Source organism: Gouania willdenowi, chromosome 19, assembly GCF_900634775.1.
Source record: "Gouania willdenowi chromosome 19, fGouWil2.1, whole genome shotgun sequence".
NCBI classification, from domain to species: domain Eukaryota; kingdom Metazoa; phylum Chordata; class Actinopteri; order Blenniiformes; family Gobiesocidae; genus Gouania; species Gouania willdenowi.
This window is the reverse complement of record NC_041062.1, coordinates 3,908,157-3,931,131: the sequence shown is the minus strand read 5'-3', so window position 1 is coordinate 3,931,131 and position 22,975 is coordinate 3,908,157. Positions and strand designations below refer to the sequence as shown.

The 22,975-nt window shown below is 38.9% G+C and overlaps 1 protein-coding gene across 1 annotated transcript; it reads right to left on the bottom strand.

Annotated features, from left to right (window-relative positions):
- Positions 1–1,021: 1,021 nt before the first annotated feature.
- On the bottom strand, positions 1,022–21,647 carry hs3st3b1b (heparan sulfate (glucosamine) 3-O-sulfotransferase 3B1b). Its single transcript, XM_028476169.1, has 2 exons — positions 20,899–21,647; positions 1,022–2,133 (listed from the first exon to the last, which is right to left on the bottom strand). The coding sequence occupies exons 1-2, from the start codon at positions 21,435–21,437 to the stop codon at positions 1,515–1,517; spliced, it is 1,158 nt and encodes a 385-aa protein (XP_028331970.1). The 5' UTR covers positions 21,438–21,647; the 3' UTR covers positions 1,022–1,514.
- Positions 21,648–22,975: the final 1,328 nt, after the last annotated feature.

Below are 22,975 nucleotides of genomic sequence, written 5' to 3'. Positions count from 1 at the left end.
AATTACATCTTCAATTATCCAGGTTCAATTACAACACAATTGCGGTGACCAACATTTTTTCAAATGTTAAAATGAACTGAAAGGTAGTGGGAAAAGCTGTGAAATGTATTTTATGTGTAAACCATAGAACTGTAACATATTTTCTAGTTTTCACAACCACAGCAGATTTCTCAGTTATAATTATGCCATAATTGTAATTAACTATAACTTACATTCATAATTGACCCCAACCCTGGTTGATGATGGTGGATAAGGCATACACAGAGGGGTTCATGTCGTTCCTTTGATTTATTTAGTTCCAGATCAAACTAAACAAACTAGACTAAGCCCATATTCAATAACGCATCATCTCATGTGTTTAAACGCCCGATTAGCTTCTGCTTCCACATTTTCCCGCAAAAACAAGGCACCCCCCCCACAGCTCAAACTCCTCTCCATCAAACTTGATTGAGACTTAGTGTGACCTTTGAACTGGCTCTGAGCCACCACTGCCTCTAATAGAGAGTTAGTGAGATGAGTCGCCATCGATCTGACTCTTGCCTTTAGCCGATTAGCATAATGCTAACATGGGCCCTTAACGTGGACTGGGATGGGATTTGATGGATGGGTGGTTCATTAGAGCAGGCAGAATGAAAGGGCAGCTGTATACGTTAGGCATGAGTGACACAATGAGCATCAATTACACCTATTGATCCACCGGTTATTGAACGCAATGAGACAACAGGTCCACCGTTTAGGCAAAAAACACGCGTGTGCAGGAAAACTGGATTGTAAAAAACACCTAATAAATAAGGTTTGCTTTGTAAATGACTCACAGAGAATGTTGATGCACATGAACACGAGTTCTTTACCTCTCTGCACTAGGGCTGGGCGATATATATCGGTATTCATGTTGAGTTTTCCATTTTGGCGATATAGGAAATTACAATATCGCTTATATCAACATTTTTCACAGCTTATTTTGTATCAAATAACTTGTTTTCAGAGTTGCTGCTTTTGCTACTTCTCAGAACAGCATGGATGGATTTCTTCACTCACACGTGCTGTCCTTTAGAGGAGAAAAAGCCAAAAGTGGCACATATTGTGCAGCTGTTTGTTAATAAAAAAATGTGCCTGTTTTTCTGGTTAGACTCAATTTGAATTCAAGTTATCGAGATTTCTATCTCGTATAATGTAATTTTGAGAAAAAATATTGAGATATGAGTTTTGGTCCATATCACCCAGCCCTATAATATGGTGCCTATACATTTCCCATGTTGTTGATTATGTGTATAATGAAGCACCAATGAATCAGGGAGGAACAATAGAACTGAAAAACAACAGAGGAATGTTAAAAACAATGTGGGTTGGACGTTACCTACAAACATGGTTAGGCAGCTTAGTGAATTAATTGCTTAGAAATAAAAATAAATTATTATAAAATAGATTTCTGTACATTTTACATATATATATAGCATTAACTCCAAATCTTGCCAATGAATAACAGAAAAAAAAAGGTCTTGGTTGGTTTAACATCAATCCCAACCAAAGTTATGTCCCGTCATCTGGTAGAACTTCATGTTAAAGGGCCGGTAGAAGTCCCGTAGCCGCTGCACCACCTCAGGGTGGATGTTGGGGTGCGTCCGGCCTTTGGTTTTCCCCAGGCAGTGTGGCTTGCTGCTGCCCTCTGCTTTCTTCAGGCACGGGAATCCCTTGGTCTGGTTGAAGTAGAAGTGTTTGTCTGTGATGATCCTCTTTAGTCCCAGGAAGTCCTGGACGCGTCCCAGCTCTCCGGCCGGGTCGCTGATCAAGCGCTCGCCGCTCACAAACAGGATCTGCTCCATAGGGAAGTACTGCAGCCAGTTGTCCAGGTGCTTGGCGTAAATGCCAATCTGGATGGCGCTCCAGGAGGTGTCGATCAGACCCGTAGTCCTGTTTTTGAAGGTGAGGCTCTCAAAAGAGGGAATGTCGGGCTTCTTGGACAGAGTCTGTGTGTAGTCCGAGATGGCTCGGGTGACGGGGTCCCTCACCACTACGATCAACTTGGTGTCTCGGGACATGGCGGAGATCCTCGCAGGAGCTTCTCTGGTCACAAAGTAACTGGGGGTTTTCTCCATGGTGATCTGGCCCTCCAGGGTCTTGGGCATCAGCTCCCTGTGGGACAAGAGGAGAGCACAAAGAGTAGGTTAGGTAAAGTCCCACCTATCTCCTTTCCTATCCACTTTTCCTTAAGGAAAAGTGGATAGGAAAGGGTTAAGAAAAGGTGCTAGGAGACTTCCTAAAGGAGTTAGGGAAAGGCCATTATGTTGCACAATCAGACGTCACATTGAGAGGTTTTTTATGAAATTGTTACATTTATGCAAGATATAAAACTCCGTAACGTTGTCGTCATACAAATGTACAACCACACAAATCATTCCTCTGTGATTTAAATATGTTAAATAAAACAATGTGGCTATAAATGTCTCTGATCCATTTTTCACAGTGCTCTGTTTTATGCCATCGTGAGTTTCCGTAAGTGTATGTCCCTGTAAATGTAGTCACTGCTAAGGATGTTATAAAGGAAGCATTGAGCCTCCTTTCCTCTGCTTTTAGAGAATTGGAACAGTCTTTATCATGGCCGCCACTTAAACACTTCTGAGGGTTAAGGAAAAGTAGATAGGAAAGGAGATAGGAGGGACTATTAGGATGCTGATGAAGTGTACCGTGCCCTACAATCAATAGCTCACTGAGCCTGTTTGGCCTTGTTAAGGAGCTTAAAAAACCATTAATATAAATAGCCACAAGCTATTTCAATAAGAAATCTCACTTCTGACAAAAAAAGGATGGAAAAGAAAGAAAAGGCTTCCCGACTGCATAATCAAACATAAGGAAACATTTAGAGGGATTCTGAAACGTCACCGACACCCATACTTTAGTCAAGTGGAGGATTAGCAACTGGCTTTTCTCACTCGTGGCTTTTCTTACACAATCTCTGACAGTGTGCAAAGCTCTCAGCGAGATGCAATGCTCACATATCGTCTGAATGACTCTGCGTTGATGGCCAATTCTTGCATTAGAACCAAAAATAAAAAGTGCGAACCCTCTGAAATATGATGAGGCTCGAGAGAGGGAGGGAATCTGTTTTCTAAAGGCTAAACTAATGCTAAGCTAACGCTCCATATGCAGATATGTTACATGTGGATGTATAACCACAATCACACACTTGAAAATGTGAACATGTTTCATTCTCTCACCACTGGGTTTGAGGCCAGCCGCAGACTCGAGATCAGACATGGGCAACTGGCGGCACGGGGTCCATATGCAGCCCTTGGTGTAATTAAATGTGGCACCTCCAAATTAAACGCATAAAATGGCACCAAAAATACACAAAATCAGAGAAAAGTAAACAAAATATACTCCATAAACACACAAAATAACTAGAAAAATAAGGAGACTGCCAGTCAAATTGCATCAAGAATGACTTCTAGAGAGAAAAACACAGATTAACCTTAAAAACACACAAAATGAAAGTAAAATGTACAAAACCACAAGAAAAACACACAAAATGGCAAAACGACAACAAAAACGAAAAACCGTCACATATACAAAAACAGCATAAGAAAATGCACAAAATTTACTCTAAAAAGAAAAAACACAAAAACTAATAAAAATGTACAGAAATAACAAAGAAAACACAGAATGTGAGAATATAAAAAATGACTCCAAAAACAATAAATTACAACACTATTACTCAAAAACAAATAACAAAAAAATGCAAAACATACAAAAACACAAAAGGCATAAAATATGCAAAATGAAAAAAATAAACAAGTGTCACCAAAACACACAAGGTAACTACAAAAATTGTTAAAAAAAATATAAAGAAATGACAAAAATAAACAAAACCCTTGTCCTATATTAAAGCTCAGATGGGACATATGGATACATAAAGCAAAAGAAACTGGGTGAAAATACTTTGTCATTTAAAAACAGACAAAAGAAAAGCAGGAGCAGGACAAGATAACTAAACACAAACCAATCGATGAGTCAACATGTTCTCACAGATAACGGTCCTGTTAGCCTGTTAGCCTGTTGTCCAACATCAAACACTGATAAGTCATTGTATAGACAGTGCTATCATAACAGTGTTTCCAAGCAATCCTACACCAAATATTTACTTATATTTTCTAAGAAAAAACCACAAAAATGCTAAGTTTGTCTCGTTCCCTGCATTATAGCATCTGTCCATCTTGATTCTTGCTTAGAGCAGGGAAATATTCTCTAAAAGCCTGAATCTAGTTCATGTCCATCCAGCTCATGGATAATTCATGGGACTGTACGTCAAGCCGAGTGGCCAAGAATTCCCTCCTTAAACGGCACAACTTCATGATGGAAAATAGAGAGAATCCAAGGTAACGTCAGGTAACCAAAAAAAACATGTGTGGAATTATTTAGTGTTGGCAGATCTGTGCATTCCTATCACAGTGCTCGTGATCTCATTACAATAATATCATCATCATGCAAAGCAGAGACGGGCAACTTTTAAAAAATGTGAGCCACATTATCAACATTTATGTCAGCATTTAGAATAATGAATTATTAAATATTAATACTGGGAGAACACATGGTTGCCTGTGTTTCTCTTCTCATTTTCTGTATTTTTTTTTAATCAACCTTTTACATTTTTGTTAGCATTTTGTATAGTTTTATTGTTGTTACGTGCATCTTTCTGTAATTTTGTATGCATTTTGTGTTTTGTACATCTTTCCGTTAATTCAGTTCATTTTGGTAATTGTTTAGTGTCATTTTGTTTGAGTCTTTTTGAGTCATTGTTTTGTATATAGTTTTTGTGTGCTATGGGAGTCATTTTAGCTGTTTTGTGTATTTTTGTCATTTATGTTGGGCCTTCACAAAATTACACAAAGGGCCACGTGTGTTTTTGGAGCCACTTAGTGTATTTTCTGGGTTGTTGTTTCAGTTTTTGTATAATTTTGTATATTCTTATTGTCATTTTATATTTTTCTGATATTCTAGTAGTCATTTCATTATCCTTTTGTGTGTTTCTTTCATTTTTGTTGAGTCTTTTTGTGTATTTCAATGTAATTGTGTATATTTTAATGCAATTTTGTACATTTATGTTTTATGCCATGTGTGGCCCCCCAGCCACCAGTTGTCCATGTTTGCATTAGAAGGATGAATGATGCAAGTGCAAGGAATTCAAGACAAGCTTTCCACGCTGCTTTTGGAATGTTCAAAATTATGGAATTCCACCTAGAACTGTTTATACTACACCTCTTGAAGCAATTCGTCATCTCTTTAAGCAACATTGGCTGCAATGTTTGTGTCAGTTTGAGTGCTGACGGACAAAAAGAAGTCCAGCGCCAAACACAAGAAGCAAATAGCTCGCCTTCTAATCCGATTTCAACATGACAATGGCGTGGAGATAGGAGGAGGCCTCAGTTACAATGTGCATAGTGATAGATTATGCTGATCCAAGCTCAGGGAATCCTTGAAAAGAGAAAAATAAATAAATTCAAGTGTTGGGGGTTGAAGGGGAATGAAACACAGGGATGGGAACAGCAAGGAGAGCCTGAAGAAGAAGCCTCAAAGAAACCACCACCACGTCTGACTTCACCCGCTCATTCAGCCAAAGAAGCAGGAAGTTAAAAAAAGGCAGGCAACAATTCAGTGAGACAAGAAGTTCTTGGAGAAACAAAGCCCATTATGTTCCTTTTTGATTTATGAGGTGCTGCCTTTAAACACTCCGTCAGCAAACAGGCAATTCTCTGACACCGGGATCCTCTATTTTCCTATTTTTCTTTGAAAGTGAACCATTGTCTCAGGGCGAGGGGGCGAGCAGGGCAGCGGTCAGAGCTGAGGGGCGGGGTCGGTGGGGCAGCTGGAGGAGGAGAGGATGGTGGTGGGGTCTGAGTGGAGCACTTTGCCATCCTTCCCAGTCTCAAGTGAGGAAAAAGCGCTTTGGAGAGCCTCTAAGTGGAGCGTGTGCCAAAATTGCCCTGCAAACATCTCAGCGTCACCCCCCCCCCCCCCTTTAGAGAACAATGGCTCCACACACTACACTGTCAACAACTAGTCTAGTGGCCTCGTATATCACAACAAAAATTTGCTTTCCTGCTTGAAATGATTTACATTTCAACTTTTTTTTCCCTCCGTCCACTGAGAGTCTCTAAAAGTTGAACGACATGCCAAAGCCTGTGATAAGATAGAAAGCAGAAGCCCCCCGTCACATGACAGCATCGAGCAAGGGTCAGCGGAATGGTTTTAAAGACCCCCCCCCTCATCTCGCCGAAGCTAAACGTCTGACAGGAAAAGGGTTATTTCTGTGCGATGCTTCTGCCTCCCTCCTGTCACGTTTGATTTGATGATAACAGGCTGCCACTGAGCTGTCTGTGTCACACTATCCCTTACACAGGGACTTGCTGAGCTCCAAGACAAAAAGCACGAACCAAACGGTTTGACGCAAATCTGTTAATTCTGTATTTGATACAAAAGGTTTTCAATTCTCTCACATGTTGAGATGTTAAAAACATTTGAATGTCAAATTGGGGGTTGGTGGATTTAAATACAAGCAAATCTCAGGTTGTTTGTATCTAACAGCGGCGCAAAGGTGTGGCTTTTACTCTTCTGGGCTTTGAAGCTAATCTGGTCCATTCTCTATGGCTTAAGGACCCTTGAGCGAATGTTATCTTCCAATGGGAGGTAACGCCACACAACACAACAAACACGCACTGTGTGTCGCTAATTTAGCCTAAAGGTGAAGCAAGTTTGTAAAATGAATTCCCATGCGCAGCAAACTCAATTTTTTACATTTTCTCTTCAACTCACAAGAATCACTCGACCCCTGGCAAACAGCCGCTGAAGTCCGCTTCACAAGTGGGAAATAGAAGAGGGAGGAAATGAGGGAATGACCACTGAAAGGGTTCCTTTCTCTGAAGGGCCTGTTAGCTCGTGAGCCAAAGTGGTGGAGGTAGCTGCATTTCCAGACAACACAAAGAGGCATCTTTATCCTTTTTTTTTTTTTGCCGATAAGCATCTCTAGGGCCACTTGTTCACTCACAGCTGTACGTGTTTGGACCTTGATCTTCTCAACCTTGATAAAAACTAGCCTTAGAACATAATGACTGAATAGATGTGTAGAGGGGACTACTTAGTGGTGCAATGATCTATGCCTTTGAGTGCCCTTATCTCTGTACAGAATATGTAGTACTAGGTACACAAAATTACGATATCTGAGACATTAATGAGGGTGATAATGGTACATTGAATGTATGAATGGATTTGGGCATTTCATTAAATCAGCAATCTTTGAAGGATTGAGGTTGCACTAATGCCCGCATCTTCATCAGGATGCCAAGTAAAGGTTTTAACTGACTCTGAAATCAAAACTTGGGCTAACTTTAGGCATAATGTCCACATGTACTGGACAGGATTTACGTTTCTTTATTACGTTCAGTTAAAGACATGAAAAGTTTTTATTACTGTCTCATCAGCATAGAGTAGTTCATCTACACCAGGACAAAGAAGGTGATTACTATTTTTCAACTAAATACAAGTGGCCCACATAGTAAGCCATGTGGGACACCTTTTACCGAGGTCTTAATTAATGAGAATGAAGAAAATGATGAAATAAAAGTTAAACAAGAGCACCTTCATTTTTTCCAAAAATCATGATGAAATGCGCAAACCGGATTCCAATCCAAATTAAAATCTGTGAGGTAAGAGAGAAAGAGGGATTTTTATTTTTGTTTTTGGTTAAAACGTCATAATCCGTTAAGTAATCCTGCAAAAAGACAAAGAAACAAATAAATGCCAGTGAATATATTAACTCCTAGGTGAAGGTAATTAGGTGAATTAGAGCAAACTCGCAAAGACCACAAAACATGCTAACATGGCGATTAGTACTCTCAAAATGTCCCGAATGTGCACAAATACCAGATGTTTTTAACCATACTCCACTATATGCACAACTACTGATCAAAACTTTAGCCAAAAGCATAAAGCATGTAAAATACTCTAGTACAGAAGCCAAAAGAACTTGATCTTTTCCATTAGGAACTCAAAGTAGAATCCATGTGTCTATATGTGGCCACTTAGAGCTCAGTGACACATTATTTCCTGTCTGTAAAAAACCAGAGATTCTCTCTGAAAAGTGAGATATCACAGTCGTTTTTACACAACGACCTTTTTTATACATTCTGCAACCGTGATCGTGTTGGCATGACACATCTTCAGTCATGTGTGCATGTATATTCTACACCCGTTGGCCACCCGATACCTAAAAATCATCCGACGATGACCTTCAAATGATGCTGAAGTCTCACCAAAGCAGATCAACGTGAGGTTTCAAATTAACAGGCTTCAATGAATAATGGTGTCACTGGAAACTCTGGAAGGTGGCTGAGTGCAAGCATCTTCAAGTCATCTGTCTGCTATGGGGATTAATAATGCAGGCTGGCCTAGTATCACTCAGACCTGGATGTCGGGGCCTGCCACAGGATGGGGGATATGGGCACTGGAAGGGGACGGATGCTCTAGAGCTTAATTATTCTTTGTCAAAAATGTCTTTCAGCGTGAAATAAACTACTGTATGCCATTTTTTGTGTCTGACATAATACATACATAGGTGTTGTGGAGAATTTGATTATGGAGAATTTTGTGCTTGCTGTGATCCTTTGAAGTGTTTTCTGAAATGGCATGAATAGCGTGAGCTGTACAAAAGCAGAGCCTCTGGGAACATGTAGAGAACATACAGAATTCACTTTCTGAAATGCTAATGTAAATATGACCCCGGCTGGCATGCATTTTTTTGTGGTAAATATTACAGATTTGCACATCAATTTGTCAAAAAAAACATGTGGTTGAATGCATAGCAAAGAAAGAAATGTCAAACCTCCCCATTTTTGTTTATTTTACCTTTATTTAACATTGAGTGCAAGTTTTCATTTGCAAGGACAACCTAGAAAAAGTGAGGGTGAAGGGAATTGGTCAATGTCCCACGACGGAATAAAAACTGGTAACAAGCCTACTTCCTCAACCATTAGGCCACCATTGCAGTATTTCAATTTCCACAATATATTCCTCGTCAAACCAGTCGTTTAATGTCTGTGTAGCAAAAGGACGGAAATGTTGCTTTGTAATCTTGTGTGATTTCAGTGCAACATTCCCTTCCTCCGCTAATCTGTAACATCGAAACATAAAGTTAAATAAATAGCAATAACAGCTAATCTCTAGAAAAAAAGCTGCAGGGACTTAAATAACTTTGACAACAGGAAAGTATTTGATCCAAAGAAGACGGAGAAAGTCTCACAGATATTGCAGTTGTGCGGGGGTCCTTCAACTTTCCTCTTTGACCCTTTCGAGTTCTGCGGCCAGAGTAAAAGTCCTGATCTGTTTGATGAATTCAGCTCCCAGACCCTGAACTCTATCAAGCAGTGGTGAAGTGTCAAAGCAGGCCTGGGAATCTACTGACCCTTCATGTAAACACTGGCACAACACATCGATCCATCACTGCACGCTGAAATCGAGGAGTTTATCTTTACAGAAGAGGGGCACTTATTTAAACAAAGCACTCTCGTGGGTTGTGTGAAAAAGTTTGCGTTAATAAGGAATAATGGAGGTGACTCAGCACAGGAAGGATGAGCAGTTAAAGAGGAAACTGGTTTGAAAAACAATAAATGTACTACCACATGTTTTGTCACACAATAAACATAAGATGCTGGATTATCTGATATGATATGGTTTTAAAACCCTTTTCCTGCCTCACTAAGTGCATTTTTGGTGCATTCGTTGCCATTTTGGCATCTATGGAAAACAAGGCAGGAATCCACAGTCAGAGATTTTTTTCTTTAAGTCTGGAATGGCTGCGGCTTGTGGCCAATGATGGCTGCCTAGAATTACAGAGTGTTAATAACCCTGCAGTGCAGAGAGTGAGCCCACCATGTGGCATAAATAAAACAGAAGACTTGGTGAAAGGGACGATGGAGAGCAGCACAAAGAAGAACGGGTCTTCTTTGTTTATTATGCTTCTGGCTTTCGGACTTTAGAGATATCTTAGATCCGGTAACAGATAACAGCATGTTTCATCGCTTTGGTTGACATAGCTCGCCTTTCAGTGCAGCGGGGTTTCTGCGGTAATGGAGAAAATATGTTTTTGTGAGGTTTCTGGTATATATTCTGGCATTAATTTGTGATTATTTTTAGATCAAGAGAAAGTAAATACATCACAGGCCTGAACAGGGTAGAGTGTGTGAACTGTGATGTGATGGGGATACATCTAATGTCAAAGCTACTGTAGCTTCTTCTACTTGTTTCACATGGTCTGTTTCCTCTTGATACAGCGTATAATTTCCTTATTTATCTGAAAATGCATGGATACATCCAAAATTAATTCAAAACTAGTGCTAAATATAGCAACAAAGTATTGACTGCCCTGATTAACCTTCTTGATTAAACTTGAAAAGGTTGGAATCACCTTATTTGGGAACGCTTACTGTTTGGAACTTTAATGGATGTAAAAAACCCAACGTACGGGTGCTAACTTTGCTAGCTTAAATGTAGGGGAATAGTTCTAGTTGTAATTAAGTGTTTTCTGGATCTCCACATTATTAGATGAGATATATACACAACTTTAAGTTAAATTTGAATGCGATTAAGCGTTGAGCTCTACACGACATGCTACTCACAGAGCGGGGCACCATCTGAAACCCACATCTTAGTGATATTATCCAGGGCTGAATTTGTTTAGCTCTCGTAATCCTATCTAATCACAGTGTTTGCTCTGGGTATTTGCTGAAGGTGTTATCCTGGAGCTCGCCACACATTCCGCCACTCCATCAGCGTCGGGGTACGACCGGCTGGCTGCTCGGACCAAATAAACCCCGTGAAGCATGAAAGGATGAAGAAAATAACAACAAGGAGAGGACCGTGCAACAATGAGGCGCTGCAGGTGAAGACTCAGCATGTGCATGGAAGCAGAATCAGCTATTCTGACTGATTTCCTGACACTTGACATGCACCGAGAGCCCCATGACTCGTTGATCTTCCTACAGCAAAGATGAATAAAAGATGAAACAGACTCAAGAAGAACATACATGCCACCACCCCCACTCTGGAGGCACACACACACTCGGGGAAGGAGCAAGCTTGCTATTTTGCATCCTGTTAGAATTGGCTGTCATCCATAACTGCCAGCACACCTTTTTTGAAGACAGGTGAACTTCAAAGTGTGCGCCCGAATGAGGGGATTTCCTCTCTACTAGAAGAAAAACCATCTTCCTGCCTCGACGGGCTCTTATTTTCCCTCCCTGACTGACGCAGCAGCTGTTAAAGGTTCACAAATTCACCCAAAACCTCCCGTGCAAACATAGAACTACACATATTGAGCAACGACGGCACCAGTGGTGACAATTAACCTTCTGCACAGAGAGCACCGTCAGTGATCTTCAATAATAACCCTTGTTCTTTGTTCAACCTGCAGCTCCCCATCATAAATACAAGCAACAGATCAAACATCTGACCTGGAAATTATGTCACCAACCCTGTTTAATGTATATTCAGCAGAAGGTTTCAAAGAAAGAAATCAAACTTGACATTCACTACCAGGAGACGGACATGCAATGCAAGAAAAGGATGATAGAGTGATGTTCATGCTGTCATTTAATGATCTTCAGCGTGTAGGAATAGGTTTTCTGTCATGATTGAATATAAAAAAGAAGATAGGAAATTGATAATGTGTATTTGGCATTTTGTTCCCTTTCTTATAGCGACTTAATTCAGGTTATTCCTCAATGAACTGGACTTCCGTGAGGTTTTTTGTTATTTCTACTTCTGCCAAAGAATTAGTTGTTTGTTAGCAGGATTGCGTCAAAACTACAACAGATTTAACCAAAAAAAAGTTCAACCAAAGATAGACCTTAGGCCATAGAAGATTCCCTCACATTTCAGAAGGGTTTTGGATCAATATACAGATTCTGAATTAGTTTCAAACACTAAAAACATCCCCATCTAAAAATGTATATCTCAGTTCATATTTGATCTTTACGAAATTTGATTCAGTTATGTCACGTTGGTTCCTTAATTAATCTGGATCGGATACGGATTGTGCTTTTCATTGCTCATGCAAAACAAATGCATGTTACGTACCTTCTGAATCGTTTTGACTGGGATAGAAATTCCCTCCAAGCCTTTAAAGTGTGAAAGATCACTGACTGCTCATGTTTTCTTATCTTATGCAATCATTTTCTTGTAATATGTTTTTGACCAACTCTCTAATACCTAATGATTGATAGAGGGGAGATAAGGAGGAGCAGAGCCACCTGATGGCTGCAGTCAGTCAAACAAAGCAGAAAGTGGAGAATAATTGACACTGACTGGACTTTGGCCAGCTCGTACTGAAGTCGAGCTGAAGTGTTCTCACACTGGGACTTCATCGAAACAGAAAGTGACGAGTGTCGAGAGGAGAGGAGACTGGGAGCGTCTAATGAGCTCTGCTCTTTTACTGCCAGGCTAATGGAAACCTCAGGAGACCTTTGTCGCCTTCTTTCCTTCTTTGTCTGGGAGTGTGTGTCCATACTCCCAGAGGCAGGTCTCCTCTCACGCACCCTAATGGCTACCTCTGGGACTTCACACCTGGGAAAAGTGTGGCTTCATCACTTGGTCTTTTTGCCTCAAACTCCTTGGAAGAGTTGGACTTTTCTTCGTTAAAGTGGAGAGAACTTGTCAGACAGACCATAAGCAATATTTTACAGTAAAAGGTACTTTTCTATGTATATTCCCACCTGTCCTCTAAATATACACACAACTAAAAAGCTCTGAATTCCCACATGGAATGAAAAATGTCAACTTTGCTGCTTAAATTACTGTGTATAAAATGTCAAACGCAAATCTTCCAACAAACAGGCCAACAATTTTGATTCGTTTTAGTCTTTAGACCAAAATGTAACTTAGTTTTTGCTCAACAAAATTATAACGACTAAGAGTTTATGCATTTTTAAAAGATTCAATAACCATTGAACAACCTACGGTATTAATGTTTGTAAATACACACCAACTGTCTTACCTCTGCAAACACAATCATCTTATTTCCTATTGGATCACATACCGGCTAATCCCGCCTTCCATGCAACAAAAACATTTTTAATTGGATACTTTCCAAAAAAGAAAATGAGCTCTGATTGGATTTCAGCAAAAGTATGGCTTTATTGTCACTTACAAAAATTAAGTAGATGAAAACGGGAATCAACTCTGCTAAAATGTCCCTTTGTTTCCATCACTTGCACGTGGACACTGGCCGAGTGGGGGCTGACCCCCCTCCCCCCTCTCCACAGGTCTCTCCATTCACTATTGACCGGCGGTAATTTGTAGATGAAAGCCGTCTTTTTCTCGGCCTTTGCACCCCATGGTCACTCTCACACTGGCCATGCCAGCTTAGGCAGCGTGGAGAGACGTCCTCTGTTCCCCCTGTGCTGATGACCAGAAGCGTCCCAGGAATGGGGCCGCTGCTGGTCACCGAGGGCCCGCAGCGATCCCTGCCTACAACACGACGAGCCAAGCATGACGTGCAACACTATTGTTGCACAAGTGCACAGCTGGAGAGTGGACAAAGGATTTAAGGAACAGGGCTTTTAGTAAATAATCCACTCATTTGGGAAGTGACGGTAAAAAGGCTCAGTTATAAACCGTTTCTTGATTTCAAAGGCACCTACAGTTGGGGACTGGAGCAGACGATGGAAACCGGCTGTCAGCAGCAGAACGGTTGGCCGTCTGCTCCCAGTGGAGATTCAGGATTTCCAGGAATCAGAAAACAATCTGGAAGCCGAAGTATGGAATCATCCCAACAGACCACTGTCTCCTGCACAACAATACAGCCCTTTTAAGTGTTAACAGTCAACATATTTGTGGTCCCGTATATCCCCTTCATTTGTGTATCAATTCCAAATATTTAATCTACAAACTCATAATACTAAAAATATTTTTAAAATGGCTCTTTCACATAAAAGCAAAATATCATCAGTAGGGTAAAACTAACCAATAATTCAACCAAGTTCTTTTAGTCTTCTTTTTAAATAATATGTTAAGCTTTCTTTATTCAGACAACGGTTTTTCAGAAATTTACTCTATTATACTGACACATTTGGACTGTCAACTGCCAGTCTTCTTCAGAGGCGTCTGCCGATTGCTTTGATGTTTCCTTGATTTCTGTATAATAATTCCAGCATGGTGTTTTTGTCTTCTTTAGAAACAAGCATGTCTCACAACGCGTTAATGATCATTAGTGTAGATATTACATTACTGTATAAATGCACGTTGCATAAACATACTTTTTAATTACTATTACGTTTAAGTGTAAATGTGCAATGGTATGGCTGGTTGTACATCTGTTTTGCCCTTTGGGGACAAATTAAGTGATTTAAATTGAATTGAATGCTTATTAATTATGGCTTCCTAGTGTAATTAAACAGCCTCTACAGCACGTGTCAAACTCAAGGACCGGGGGCCAAATCTGGCCCTTTAGAGCAGGGGTCCCCAATCATGGTCCTCAAGGGCCACTATCCAGCATGTTTTAGATGTTTCCCTCTTCCTCATCATCAAGCTCTGCAGAAGCCTGATTACGATCCTAGTCATTTCAGGCGTGTTGGAAGAGGGAAACACCTAAAACATGCTGGATAGTGGCCCTTGAGGACCAGGATTGGGGACCCCTGCTTTAGAGCATGAAATTCAGCCTGCAGGAGACAGTAGAAATGACTGATAACATGAATTATTGTGTAAATTACCAACTAATCTAGTTGTAAATATCTCAAATTCACCAATTTAATGATAAGCCACAATATTTTTAGGAGCTTGCAGTTTTCCTGTGTTAATATTACACGAATGCAGTCATTTTAAGTACAAATTGTGTACACATTTCTGTATAAATCTTGTAATTTCTTGCAAACAGTTCCACAAAATTCCTTTAAATTACATAAAGAATTGGTTACAAAATTAAGAATTATATAAGTGAACATCAAGGCATGGAAGGATATTAAAAACTAGGGCAGAATAGAAAAATGTTTTTTTTCCATATAAAATCAAACTGGTCCATATTTGGCCCCTGAACTACAATGAGTTCAGAAAGGACAACAAAGGACAATATTTTATTGAGAAATATTATAGTTAGTTTGTGGTGAATATGTAAATATTGATGATGTTTAAGAGTACCCGTTGCAATGTGCTTGCGTACCCCGCTGGTTGGGAATATGGGCGATCTAGTGTCAAACTTTTTAAAATAACCTAAATATTGTTTTTAGACTTTGTTCAAACTCTTGCAGCAGGAGGTTGTCGTGCAACCCTCACCACAACTCCACTGCTAACTAATAATTTCGAGGTCTGTTAAATCTCAATATGCTGACAGTTTTATTTGCACAATGTTTGTGGATTTGCCAAAAGCTACAAGTTAACAAGATGTTTTTTTTTCTGTAAGGAAAAACAGAAAACTCCCTTTGCTGTAGCTTGTGCAGATGGTCAACACACAAGTCAAAAGCCCCTCAACCCGTTGCTACACGTTAGCTCCGATCAAGCTTGACCAATCAATACAGGCCATCCCGGAGGAGGCGACACTGGTGCGAGCTGTCTGAGTGTTTTCCTCCATGGAGGACGACACCTTCCTTCACCCGCTGACTCTTCACAAAGGATGTCTGCAAACATCAGCACGAGGCGTTTAGTTGGCGTGATGCCTTTTACTTTGGAAGCAGATGGCGCCTATGGCGAGAGCTCGAGGTCACCTGCGTGGAGAAAAGCAGCACCCCTGCAGCGAGCAGATAAAAGCTTGTGCGGCCATCCAGAACTGTCCCTGAAACGGACTGGAGTCTCTGGGTTTGTTAACAAGGCTGCACTTGTTCTTGGTATAAGCCTGGTTACCTCCACCTCCACAGCCTTTATCAGTGAGCAGACATGGAGGTTGACTGGAGACACTTCCTGTTTCCTCCCAAGCCTCTGATTATAAACCGCATTACGTAAAGGAGTCGAGCGTGTGTTCCCAAAGTTAAATGTAGCATCCACACATAAACCCTTAAAAACATTTGATTTGTTTGACAATCTCCCTTTCATTAGCATGCATCCCGTTACTTTACAGATTATAGATTATTTAAAACTTCAGATTTATTTAGCATGTTTTAAGCCTCCAATGGATAATAAATAATACAGATGAATACATATGAATATAAACCTGTTTATTATGGATGTCCTGATCTGAGTTTCTGACATGATCTCCTATGACTGTTAACCTTAGAGTTACATTTTGAGATTCAAGCAACTTCATTTTTAAATATTTTAATTCCAGCAAGTTCATTTCATCTTTCTTTGTTAATAATATGTTAAGATTTCATTTATTAAGATGACTTTTTTCAGGAAATTTACTTTGAAATGTACTTTAATGTCTTGACATGTTCTGACTGCCAACTGTCAGTCTTCCTTGAAGGCGTCTGCTGATCACGTTGATGTGTCCTTATGAGTGAAACTTTAAAATACTATTCACATGTTTTTTATATAGTTTGCAAAATTTTTCTTTTTCTATTTTTTTTTATTTAATTAGTGTGTTTACAGTCATTATGTTGACAGTGTTACTCAATAAACTTGCTTATTTTAATTTAGTAGTGTTTTGCTTCTTTGTCTTAAATCATATTTTCGGTATTATAAGAAATGTATATGTTTATGTAAAGCACGTGTCAAACTTAAGGCCTGCGGGCCAAGTTTGGACCACCATAGCATCTATTCCGGCCCGCAGGAAGATTTTGTTCCAAGTAAAATATACAGTAAAAACAGGACGTTGTGCAAATAATTTACAGTAATATTATTTAACAATTATTTTTTTAAAAACCAGGAAAATTCTTACCAATTATCCTACAGAAGTCTGGCAAATTACGTTGCCAATTTTGAGAAAAATTGTTACAAAGTTAAGGAATTTTCCCCAATTACTTTACATTCAGGAATTTTTTTGAATTTTTGCTTTTTTCTTCACAAAAACATGAGCTTTTCTGTTTGAGGTCAATTTACATCATGAGTTTGACACCGATGATGTAAATTACTTATGTTATTATTTACAATATATCGGATATCAGCTTTTTTAAATACCAAAATATCTGTATCGGCTCTAAAAACCCCATATCAGTCGTGCTCAAGTGCAAAACTACGCCAGTAATCTTAACCAATTAAACAACTTTTACTTAAAGCCATCATAAGCTTTGGACTTCCCTGACTGTTAGATATCAATACGTCTTGTGAAAGTTAGTTACTATTGTAACTTGAGCAATGCTGCAGTGCACAGTGTGTGGTCAGCCCTGCTCCGCTCTCCTCGGCCTGTGTACAGCTTCACAGGCCCAGACACACGGCGAGCAGAGAGCAGCCGGGTCCACCACGCTGACAGCTAACAGAGACGTACAGCCACGCTACGCTACGCTACGCCACGACAACAAAACCCAACAACAGTGATTACATATCAAAGCCCCTTCACAGCCAATTAGAGTGAACAGAAATGAGGAAACAAGCAGCAGAAGCGAAAAGGAGAGATCGAGAATCTGTAGGAGTGAGAGGTGAAAGAAACTTCCAGAGTTTTAGTCCCTGGAGTTATGACAGAGCAGCAGGCCTTTAGGACACACAGTGCATGGCTGTATAAAACTGTATCAGACAAATGGACTCGTGTTCACAATACTAATAATATCTAATAAGAATAAACTACTTTGTTTATTAAACATGTTTTGTTTTCTAATTACTTAAACTATCGTCACTTATTTCATAATAATATAATATATTTGCTTAGGTAAAGATGCACACAACCTGGGTTAAGTATGTGTAAATATAAATTTATAGATAAATTAAAGGTTTGAATGAATTACAGAATTAATTAATACTTTGGAAATCTGACCATAAATAATCGTACCACGTGAATTTTTAAACACACACAATCATCAAGTTATTGAACAGGTATTTTTTTTATTGTGATATGGTTACATTTTGACAAAATGTGTAATATTTGCTTTTATTTTCACAAAAAAAAAAAAAACTCACTGAAAAATGTAGAGTGAGAGCTGAGCAGACGTCAAAGTTTTGGGCTTTGTTAAAGGCCAGTTTGTGATTACCAAAAATATTACGGTACTTATTTAAAATGAAAACAAAGACAATCCATTAAAAAAAGAATCCAACTTATAGATTTAGAAAATTGCAGAATCAATATGAGAGATATGTAGAATAAATTTGAACCTTGAGCATTCAAATCTGTTCCAACACAAACTACTGCACTTTTACATTCAGCTGCTGAGGCACAGCATTCTGTCCACATTACTGCAGGAAAGAGCAGCTTTGTCTTTATAAATTAATATTATTAATAATGTTTTTAATACTACTAATAGTATGGGTAACTAACTATCACGTCTCATTTTTTCAAACCTTTATTTGCGTTACTTGAAAATTTTACAAGTCAGTTTAATTAACGAACATGAAAAAAAAATATCCTGTTATCACTCAATGCTTGTTTTTTAAACTGCTGAGAACCATTAACTGAATAATTTAATGTTTCTTGTATGTAGTGATGCTCTGCCATTCAAAATTGTCAGTATTGTGCTACAGTTTCACTCTTAGTTTTCAAAGAATATAGATTTTTTTAACGATTGATTGAAAAATGCCATTTAGAGAATCATATTTTCTTTACAACCTCCCTTCTTCAGTCTAATTATTAACGTCTTTGGATTCAAATAATAATAAGCAAAAAACTTGCATTAACTAATAATAAACTATTTCTTGTCCAGTAAATTACAAAATTTAATATTTAAAAAAAGTTTAAAACTGAAATATCCAACACTGGTTTTTCTTTTTAGGTTAAGACTTATTTAATTAAGGCTTTGCAGTCAGTATTTGTTCTGATGAGGATTTACGTGGGATATTACACACGTTTATACACACGTACCAGCAGCTGTTCTCGCATCCCACCATTAAACAGGTGCAAAGTGAAAATAATGTAAGCATGTTTCCCTTTAGACCCAGGGCTTGGGCTTTCATTGTGTGTGTGTGTGTGTGTTCATGCATGACCTCACTGAAAATGTGTACCCCCTGATACGAGGACCCCCCCCCCCTCCTCGGGGCGATGCATGAATCGTGTGTTTGTCTTTGGACAAATAAAAAGTGTCAGAGTAGATCATGAAAACACAGAAACACTTGTTATCTCCTCCTCTTTTCATTTCCAAACTTCTCATCCCTCCTCCTCCTCGTCCTCTTTTCTGATCACTCGCTCTACAAAAGCTTCTGCTAGCTAGAATTCCAGCTCTATGCACGTCCCTATGGGGGGTAAACCATAGGTGGACAATAACGGGAAAAATTGTGCAAATCACACTTTCAGAGTGAGACTTTATAGCCTCTTCCTTGTATTAAGTCCTTGTGGGACAGCTTGACGAATCAGCATTAAGTAAAATATGATTTTTCCCTTACTTCTTGTACAAAGACTGCTTATGCTCGCCGTCTCACCAAATCCTATATGTTCTTCTTACAGCAGCTCCCTCCTTAAAGAGTTTTTCTTCTGAAATTCTCCCAAGGAAACGCTGAGAAGGTTTTCCTTGGCTCAAAAAATTGCCCTTGAGATGTCCCGCTGAAGCATAAAACAACCTCTCACACATGTACAACACGACTACAATTACAACACGCGCACACAAATATGCATATACGTCCCATTCTATCGCATAAAAACCAAAATTATTGCTTCCTAATCGGATCAGAAATGGATACGACTTCAAGATTTTGAGTGTGAAACGCAGAAAACATGAAGTTACATTGAATAAATTAACAAACTGAAGACTCAATAAAACGTTATTAGGCTGAGCTCATTCGATGAAGACTTTGTGATGTAAATTACAGGATAAAGTCAGTTTTTCAGCCTCTGAAGAATCAAAGGATCGTTGCTTTGTTTTGGGGGTTTTAGGCCCATTGGCATAAGAAAAGCTCCAAATGACACCATTCATCTGCTGCTTTTCTACCTTAGCTATAACTTTTAAATACACCCATTTGATTGTTTTCTTATGTGTGTTTGTGCCAACCTGTTAAAACCCAAAGCCTGCCAAGCTTTGTAGCTGTTTATACTGGTAAAGTAGATTAAATTCAGTTAATCTGAGGCTGTGAAATGGGAATCGAGCCTGTGAGGGTGTAATGATGCTTTTCGTCCAATAGAGATCACTGCACAACGCAAAAAAAAGCCTGCAGTCCAATCCAAATGTGCGGAAAACCACTAAAAATCACAATATTTGTATTAATTTAACAACAAAAAAGTCTTTAAACGAAGGGTAAAAAAAAAAAAAAAAACTCAAAGAAATAAATGATTGAATCAGTGTGAGGTAAGAATCTGAATGAGAATAAAAGTAACGAGGCTAGATCAATTAAAACTACAAACTACTACTTGTTCTTTATTCAGACGTGGACTATCATTTTTAAAAGTTTACGATTAAATTAAATCTTTTTTTTTTTTTTAAAAAAAAAAAAAAAAAAAAAAAGGGGGTTCAAATAATTCGTTTTCCCCTCTTTATTAAAAAGTCACAACTCAACTGAATAAAGTCTGGTTTTTAAACTATAGAGTAGTTCAATTATCTCATTATATTTAATGTTAGAATGAGAAATAATTCATTTATCCCAGGGGGTAAATTACTTAGTCACAGAGGCTAGAGAAATATTACAAATGCAAAGATATCAAACAATCAGGAGAGTTAAATAAACTTTATTAACTGCCAAAAATCAATGAGGTAAGTTTAAATATTTAGTGTAATGTTTTTTTTCTTGCATTTTATGACTTTTGATTTATTTGGATATATTTTGTTAATTAAGGATATTAACGCGTCTGAAATTTGCAGGGTTTATTTTATTATTTTTCAGGAGTGTTTTTGTTTATTTATGTGTGTTTTTATGTACCTGTACCAGTCCAGGCCATTGTCGTAGTTGCGGTCGAAGAAGTGCGGCTCCGCACCCACGGCCCTGATGTCCGGATGAACCCGCAGGAACTCCAGTAGAGCCCGGGTTCCTCCCTTCTTCACCCCGATGATGATCGCCTGCGGCAGCTTCTTGCTCCCGGATCCGTTGGAGAAGCTGGACATGGCGCTGGGCTCCGGGAGTCTCTGCTGCTGCTCCCAGTCCGTCTCCGGCTCATTATTATCGAGCAGGTCCCTGGACACGGAGGTCCTGATGGATGGTTCCTCGTAGTCTCCCTCCATGTCCTCCCACCGCTGCTGCTGCTGGGCCATGAGTCTGGACACCAGGTCCGCCCTGCCGCCCTCGGTCCTCCGTCCCGCGGCGTCCTTCACCCGGTGTCCGTCACCCACTGAGCTGGGCATGGTGGAGCAGTAGCCCACGCAGGAGTAGAGCATATAAACCCATATTAGAAACATGATGCTGACCAGGACGAGCTTCTTCTTCACGGGGCTGGAGCAGAAGACATTCAGGCTATACTCCATCAGTCACATCCCAGCGGCGCATAGTGCCAAACTCAGCCCGGGCCGTGGTGGCACCTCCACTTACTCCCAATTAGCTCAACCAGAGAGTAGTAGTCAATAAAATAAAACACCCGAATAGCACGAAAAGCATCGGTAAATCCAGGCTTTAACGCCCCTGGGAGGACGTTGTGCTCATTATGAAGTTAAAAAAGCGTAGAATTGTCGCCTCCAGCTTCTTCTCGGGTTTGATTCAGCGGGCGGTGAGCGGTAGTCCTTATAGAGAGCCGCGAGGAGCAGTGACAGAGGTATCAGCCAATCAGAGGGCAGGATGGAAACTTGCAGCTGATTGTTGGTGGAAACAGGCCAATCAGAGGAGAGCAGGGGCGGTCCTAGCCGTGGGACTGTGTAGAGAGCGTGTTCAGAACTTCACGGAGTGAACTTCGAATAAAGTGAAACTCGTCCTGCGTTACTGAAGCTAAAAAATATATATTTTTAAAAATATTAAAAACACTTTTAGAAACGCGCTATCAATGAAGTTGAAAAGCTTTGGTGATTATTTATCCAAAAACGGACTTAAAAAGCTGAGAAATGTCCGTAAAACACAACCTGCAGCTTTACAAACATTAATCAGCAGTTTTCTTTTAATTAATTCAGACTAATATATATATATATATATATATATATATATATATATATATATATATATATATATATATATATATATATATATATATATATAGGCAAAGTTTTCTTAACCCTGATCAAGGCGTGAAACCTGTTTTAGATCAACAACCTGTAAAGAAACTTGTTCAAACCACTATAATTATTTTATAATTGACCTGATCATAATTAGCACGTAAATTATAAAGTGGTTAAAGTTTAGTTTGGATTTTGTTTGTATGGAGAAAACAGACCACAGATTAAAATCAGTTAAAAAGAACATTTCAAATAAAAACATCGGATTAAGTAAGATAAGACAATAAATGCATCGTGTGTAAAAGTGGCTTTTAAAAAAGTTTCTGACTCTTAGGAATTTATGTAATGTTTGATTTCTCTCATTTAAATCTGTGATGTTGTTTAGAAATCTGTATTGTCATTCATAAAGTTTTTCCTTACTAAAATTATTAAAAACATAACTAATGAAAGGACACTAGGGGTTATTTTCATTATTCCTTTATGAAATAAAAGCATGTTTATTGTGAATGTGATGCTTCTGATTATAAAAGATTATAATGAAAACCACATGGTTTCTGATCTATTATAAAACTAACTATTTATGGATTTTATTGACTCTTCTTAAATGTACAAATCTGAATTATTTGCATGAGGTAATTTATTATTTTTCTATTTAGAAGATCATCTATCTAACTATTCTCTTTTTTTGGGCGAAAAGCTTTACATTTTGGAATAATGTTTTTTTTTTTAATTTGGAAGAAGAAAACAAAAAAAAAACAAATTGCATATTAATTTCAGCAGCTCACAGTTAAACACTGTTTTATAGTCCAACTAAGAATAATACTATATTTTAATATTAATAACATTATAATAAGTACAGCAGA

What these genes read in the sequence shown, in the direction of transcription:
- hs3st3b1b (XM_028476169.1), bottom strand. Translation starts at nt 21,437, where the DNA reads ATGGAGTATAGCCTGAATGTCTTCTGCTCCAGCCCCGTGAAGAAGAAG. An exon ending in AATGGCCTGGACTGGTACAG is followed by an intron (nt 2,134 to 20,898) that starts GTACATAAAAAC and finishes CTTGTCCCACAG; the next exon opens with GGAGCTGATGCCCAAGACCC.